At 53.6% G+C, this 7,007-nt stretch overlaps 1 protein-coding gene across 1 annotated transcript; it reads left to right on the top strand.

Moving 5' to 3' along the window:
- The first annotated feature begins 1,664 nt into the window (after nt 1-1,664).
- Nucleotides 1,665-3,064, top strand: LOC126523356 (uncharacterized). The gene has a single exon (XM_072287980.1). The coding sequence runs from the start codon at nt 1,823-1,825 to the stop codon at nt 2,852-2,854; it is 1,032 nt and encodes a 343-aa protein (XP_072144081.1). The 5' UTR covers nt 1,665-1,822; the 3' UTR covers nt 2,855-3,064.
- Nucleotides 3,065-7,007: the final 3,943 nt, after the last annotated feature.

Here is a 7,007-nt window from a genome sequence, read left to right as displayed (position 1 = left end):
AACAGAAAGAAAATGTTATTGCCTAAAGAGAAGCGCCAAAACGCTTCAATACCAGACAACATAAGCTCAAATCATTCAGTACTCGTCCCATTTCCTGCGTTTTTAAGAAGTGGAGATAACACTGTACTAAAAGCCCCACCTTACAGAAGTAACAATAAGTACTCTTCGAACGCAAGATTACTAATGCGCAATCGGGGAATTTTCGAATCCCGTTAACAAGAGAATTGCTTACCTTGTACTTGTCGATTGTGTCCAGGATTTCCGCAGGGGTTACGTTGTCTAACACGACAGCGCAACAAGCTCCCTCCAGAATAGCCAACATAGGGTACATCATGCCCGATATGTGTGTAATCGGCTGCCAGCCCAAAAAGTTGTCTCCTTCACTCCATGGCATGCTTAACCTGCATAAAAAAAAGGTATTCAGCACTTCTCAAAATCATAACCTTTTTTCCCCGACAACAAGTGAAAAATAGTAATTCGTAGGAAATACTTTGGTTAACTAGTCATGTCAGTAGTAGGTAGTGAATTGGGCTACTTTGCGCTGAAATATTTTGAGTGAAAAGCGCGAACGTTTAACAGCGAGACTCCAGCACAATGTGGTTTACGGCATACTTTCTGCAACACCTGATACGTATGTCACAAGGGCACGTGTTGGACCGCTCTTCGGCGGAAACACCATAATGCTGCGCGAAAGGCGCAGGAGGTTTTTACATCGCTTCCAGGCCACAATTGTTGCGGTTGTCCAACGTGTGAGCTTACTTTTGGCGTCACATACATATATATATATATATATATTGTCGGGCCCTTGGCCCTCTCTGCAGCGCGCACGGGGGAAGCCTTTAAAACGCGCGCCACAACGGCACTCGTCGCATGGAGCATGCGCATCGATCGCGGTATCGTAAGAACTCGCGCGGGGACTGCCGGGAAGGCGGCTGCCCGATAAGAAGGCAGGGGAGACTGCACTCGTGGCTTTTTGCGGGGCGCGGGCCTGGGGAGGCGCTGGTGGGGCGTGGCCCGTCTAGGTTTCTGTCCGAGCGTGCTACAGAGCAGGGGGAAAAGCGTCTTTGTATTGTGTCTGCATGAAAGAGTGCTCTTGTTGTTCGCTTGTGGGACTATCTGCGCGCCTGGTTCGGTGCTTGCGTGCTTTCTGCGCTTTAATTCTGTTATCGCTCGAAAGATTGTGTCGGTTGATGGTTTGTAGCGGCCGTTATATCGTCGCTCCCTTTGGCTTGTATATTTTGTTGCTTCGCTGTTTTGCTGCTTGCTTCTTTGCTTTTGCTGCTTTTTGCTGCTTTGCTTATTTACTGCTTGCTTCTTTTCCTTGTTCTTTTCTGCTATTGGCCGCGAGGCTGCGGTAATTTTGAGTGTTACGTTCTATCGTAAATTAAAACGGTTTTTGTTCTTTGCGCCACTGGTCCTCTGTCGTGCTGGTAGCGGCTCGCGGACCCCCTGAGCGAAGGCGAGGGGCCTTCATCTGGCGCCCAACGTGGTTTTCTTCTCGTTTTTTCTTTTTGTTCTGGAGTACGCTTCCGCACCGCAGGGACCACGAGCACGGGAACGAGGGAACCGCCCCCATCTCAAGACAGCTGGCACTCCCCCCTGGGCCTTCTTGTTTCGCTCCGACATCGGGTCCCACAGCTCATGCATCTGTACCCAATCCCTCTGACCGGCGTAAGCTCACTGAACGTTTCTTATTCAACCTCTCGCTTTCCTTGCGCCCCGCTATTCCGCGCCATCCTGCCTCCGCAGAACCGCTTGACCATTCCGTCGGACCGCTTTGCCCGCTCAATTTCAACGCCAGAGATGCACCGCCGGCATTTTAATGCACCTACGTTCGGGTAATGTCAAGAAGAGCGCGGTTGAAAATCATACTCGCAAATCCACTAGTACGATGCCGGATAAGAAGGACCAGGGTGCGCCCGCACAAGATATGTGCAGCATTATTGCCCAGCTGACCGCGCTGCTCGAGCATCAGACAAACATAACTCCAGCAGCCAGTTTCCATTTGCAGCTCGCTGTGCCTACATATGAAGGGCACACAGATACGAAATCGGTGGCGGACTTCCTTCAGGAAATGGAAGATTACCGCAATGCGCAAGCCATTACGGATGACGTTCTTCTTCAGCGCGTTTTGCCCGTCGCCCTGACTGGGTCCGCCGCCCGCTGGCGTCGTCGCCAGTCATTCCAGAGTTGGGCGCACTTTGAGCAGCTTCTGCGAGCAGAATTCCTCCCCCCCGACTACGTTGTCCGCATAAACGACGAGCTTCGCGCCCGTAGTCAGGCGGAGGGGGAAAGCCTCCAAGAATACATACGGTCCTTTCAGGAGCTTTACGAGCGCGCAGACCCTTCAGCACCTGAAACAGAAAGAGTCACCCGGGCAATCCGGCAATCTCACCCACGCTTCCAGGCTTATCTAAGGGGCCGCACCTTCTCTACACTTGACGATCTCGCCCAAGCGGCGTCCGATATTCAGGCGGCGATGTTGGCAGAGCTAACTTACCAGCCTCCACCCCCGCCTCAAGCCTCCCTAGAACCGTCTTGCGCGTGGCGCGGTTCTGCATTTGCAAGCCCGGGGGATATCGTACCGCCTCCAAGGGCGCTGGATCCATTTATTCACCGCACCCTTGCCACCCAGGTACCTTTCCGGCCTCCGGTCCGGGAACCTGCAACAACGTTGCGAGGCACTCGGGGCCGCAGCAGGCCTGTAGCGGCTGCCGCCCAATCAGGCGCAGAAGATACACGCAGGAACATTCCAGTCTGCTTCCAGTGTGGGGGACGAGGCCACTACAAGAGCCAGTGCCCGAGCCCACCTGGCTCCCGCCAGCAGGGAAACGACGAGGGCCGGCGGTGGTGAGCAACTACCAGTCGCCGGCCAACGACCTACCGCGCCCCGACGTCCCCTCGCAACATGCAGGCTCCGGGACGCCCTCTCCGGCAGCAGCCGACCCTCACGCGGTGTTACTCGCAACATCGAAGCATCTTGCAGCGGCTGTCAAGCACCGAGCGGGGGCAGGCGTTTCCAAGACTACGAAAAGCCGGGTGTTTTGGTCGTCTCACCATCCTGCTGTCATGGCGCTGAGCCGCGGACAACCTCGGCAGCGGAGCGGGGGACAGAAACAGCTCCTCACACTCAAATCACCACCGGCATCAACGGTAGTAGCTGTACCGGAAAGGTGTCACCCCCCCAGATCGAAGGCCCAGGATCTCGGACAAATGGTGAGGTCTTTGCCGTCCACGTTCAGTCTTCTTGACGACCACCTTGACAAAACACCATTGGTAGCGGTCAGAATGGCCGGAATAGAAGTACCTGCTATTTTAGACACCGGCTCTGCCGTTTCCGTTTTCGGCGACCGTGTGAGAAGCGCCTGCGAGACGAAACGTCTACAGTTACGAAGTGTAAACACGACCCTTCGCATGGCATCCGCTCACGTTGCGTCCGCTACGTCAGCAGCCCGGTTAACGGTTACCATGAATGATAAAAAATTCCGGCAACGCTTCCTACACCTTCCAGGACTTTCTTGTCCCGTGATTTTGGGCCGTAACTTCATAGCCAAAGCAGGAATCGTTCTCGATCTGTCTAAAGGCACCTACCAGTATGGCATGCATGCACATCCACTCAAGTTCATGAGTAAGCCAAGAGAACCACAGACAAATCTGTTTTCCACCAATATATCTGCGGTATCCGAGACTGGTAGTGGTATTCTCACTGTTCTGAAGTCCTTCACAGGATCTCCGGCGGAGAAGACCAAAATCGAGACAGCGCTTAAACCATTTGCAGAAATGTTCACGGAAGCTCCTGGCAGCGTTAATGTGCTGACTCATAGGATAGACACCGGAGGCGCCCGCCCAATTCGTTTCAACCCACGGCCCCTGAGCATCCACAAGCGAGCACTTCTTGATAGTGCGCTAGACGAAATGATCGCTACCGGTGCAGTAAGACCGTCTAAGAGCCCCTGGGCATTCCCAGTTGTACTAGCACCTAAGAAAGATGGCACGGCGCGGTTGTGTGTCGACTACCGTCGGTTGAACGCTGTCACAGTTCGAGACTCGTACCCCTTCCCATCAATCGATTCAGTGATGTATTCGCTTGGGTCCGCAAAGTTCTTCACTACTTTAGACTGCAGCAGGGGCTTCCTGCAAATTCCGATCGGCCCCTGCGATATTGCAAAGACTGCATTCACTTGCCATCGGGGACTGTTCGAATTTGTCCGATTGCCTTTCGGTTTGTGCAATTCACCTGCAACCTTTCAACGTGTAATAGATATTGTGCTTCAAGACGCCAAGTTCAATTACGCAATGGCTTACATGGATGACGTGGTAGTGTTCTCGAATACCCTGGAGGAGCATCTCCTTCACCTAACCACCGTTTTACAACGAATGCAGGCTGCAGGCATCACCATTAACCCCCGGAAAGTTCAACTGGTTTCGCCCAGAATCAACCTCCTAGGTTTCATCGTCGAGCAAGGCACATTCCGACCTGACGAGGAGAAACTCCGGGCTATACTGCAGCTTCCACCACCAACCGACGTCAAGAGCCTGCAGCGGTATTTGGGCATGGTGGGCTTCTACCGCCACTTTATCCCCAACTGCGCTGACCTGGCAAGACCTCTCCACCAGCTCCTACGGAAAGGTGCCAGTTGGCACTGGACTGACGTGGAGCAGGGATCATTTCGGGCTCTGTCATCGGCTATCGCCGATACCGCACGTCTGCTGCTTCCCGACCTCAACCTGCCATTCACCGTGCAGACCGATGCAAGTGAGTATGGCATCGGCGCAGTCTTGCTTCAGAAGCACCAAGGAAAGCTTCACCCTCTGGCTTTTGCAAGTCGCACTCTCACAGGAGCGGAGCGGAACTATACCGTAACAGAGAAAGAGTGCCTAGCAATTGTATTTGCACTAAAGAAATTTGACATGTATCTGGATGGGGCTGACTTTACTATTCAGACTGACCACCAGGCGCTGACGTGGCTGTCAAAGCTACAAAACCCAGCCGGCCGTTTAGCCCGTTGGGCCCTCTCTCTTCAGAAATATAATTACAGAGTAGAATACAGGAAAGGCACCTTCAACAAGGTAGCGGACGCCCTGTCCCGAGCACCACTCTCCGGGGATGGCGAGCCGGCACCCGAAGTCCTGGCTGTGGCAGTGCCTGTGGACGCCTGGGGAACACTGATCTCCCGCCAGCAGCTACTCGACGCCCAGCTAAGCGACGACCAGTGCAACTTGATACGCAAGGCACTGGGCGGCGCCAACCCTGCCGGTAACGGCAACTACGACTGCTACATGCAAGCAGACGATGGCCTGCTCTTGCGGTATATACCTGCTGCCGATACGGATTGCGGCCAGTCCCCATTCCGTGTCGTTGTGCCTAGGAAGCTGCGCAAGCCTTTTCTAGAGTACTTTCATGACACCCGGCTCGCCGGTCATAGCGACGGCAAGAAAACATTCGAGAAGTTGTGTCGCGTCGCGACATGGCCGCACATGAGAAAGGATGTCTTTAGATACGTTCGCACATGTCCTACCTGCCAGACCGTGAAACCGAGGGGAGGGAAGCCACCGGGCTTCATGCAACCAGTTGAGAGTCGATACCCATGGGAAATTGTGGCATGTGATGTTATGGGCCCATACCCCAGGTCAGCTAAAGGGAATCGATACTTGTTAGTGGTCACTGACCATTTCTCCAAATGGGTAGAGCTGTACCCGCTGCGCAAGCTGGATTCTAAGATAATCTGGGATAGGTTGTTGGAAGCGTTCACCCGTTTCGGTTTCCCAGCGCAGCTTATCACAGACAATGCCACATATTTCACAGGCAGGATATTCGTTGACACTTGCAAAGCTCTTGGCGTGCAGCACAAAAGGACGACACCATACCACCCTCAAGCCAACATCACGGAGCGTGTCAACAGAAACCTTAAAACAATGCTGGTGGCTTTCACCGAGCGGCACAAGGACTGGGACGTTCGTATCCAGGAGATGGCTTTCGCCACAAGGACCACAGTAAACCGGTCGACAGGGTTTACGCCAGCGGCTATTCTTCTCGGTCGCGAGCTCCGGTTTCCTATTGAGCATGCATTCACCAACGGCTCTGAATTACCAACTTGCAATTACTCCACGTTCACACAAACTCTTTCCAGCCGCCTGGCCCACACTCTGAAGGAGGCCAGGGAAAACTTGGACCTTGCCCGCCTGGAACATGGCAATCAGTACAACAAAGGCAGGCGGGCCCTGGAGTTCGCGGTCGGCGACGAAGTGCTCCGCCGCACGCACCCACTCAGCGATGCTGCAAAAGGGTTTGCTGCTTCCCTCGCGCCTAGATGGGATGGCCCTTACGTGATCGCGAAACGTATTTCTAGTTTGGTGTACCTCTTGCGGGAAAAACACGGCAGCAGAGTAATAGGGCCCGTAAGCTTGCACGACCTCAAAGCGTACTACGAGCGCCCATCGGACAGCAGTTAGCCTTTACCACGAGTCCAGCAGTTAACGCGGCTGTACCCTACGTCCGTTATCTGTTAATCGCGACTTCTTTTTACATTTGCTGTCCTTGGATATCCTCGCCTTACGCAGAATGCCATGCTACCACTCCAGCGAATGTGACCAGCCTGGCTACCACGGCGGCCCATCGAAACATCACCTACGTCGTCGGCCTCTCACCGGGGCGACCGATGTGCGCTAGCGTTCGTTGGGCGAAAAGTGCATTGACTCTGAAGGAGCGCACGCCTTGAGCGCAACTGGGCCCGTCACGGGGAGCACCGAACGACGCCAGACACCATTCCAGCCCATCGCGTGCCAACTGCCCCGAACATTTTGCTTCGCAAAAGTCGTGATGTACTCGACTAGGACGATGCATGGTGCGGTTGTTACATAGTGTTGTTACATAGTGTTGTTACATAGTGTTGTTACATAGTGTTGTTACATAGTGTTGTTACATAGTGTTGTTACATAGTGTTGTTACATAGTGTTGTTACATAGTGTTGTTACATAGTGTCGTTACATAGTGTCGTTACATAGTG

This window comes from Dermacentor andersoni, chromosome 4 (assembly GCF_023375885.2).
Source record: "Dermacentor andersoni chromosome 4, qqDerAnde1_hic_scaffold, whole genome shotgun sequence".
Classification (NCBI taxonomy): Eukaryota; Metazoa; Arthropoda; class Arachnida; order Ixodida; family Ixodidae; genus Dermacentor; species Dermacentor andersoni.
Note: the sequence above shows the minus strand (reverse complement) of the source record. Positions and strands in the feature narration are given on the sequence as shown.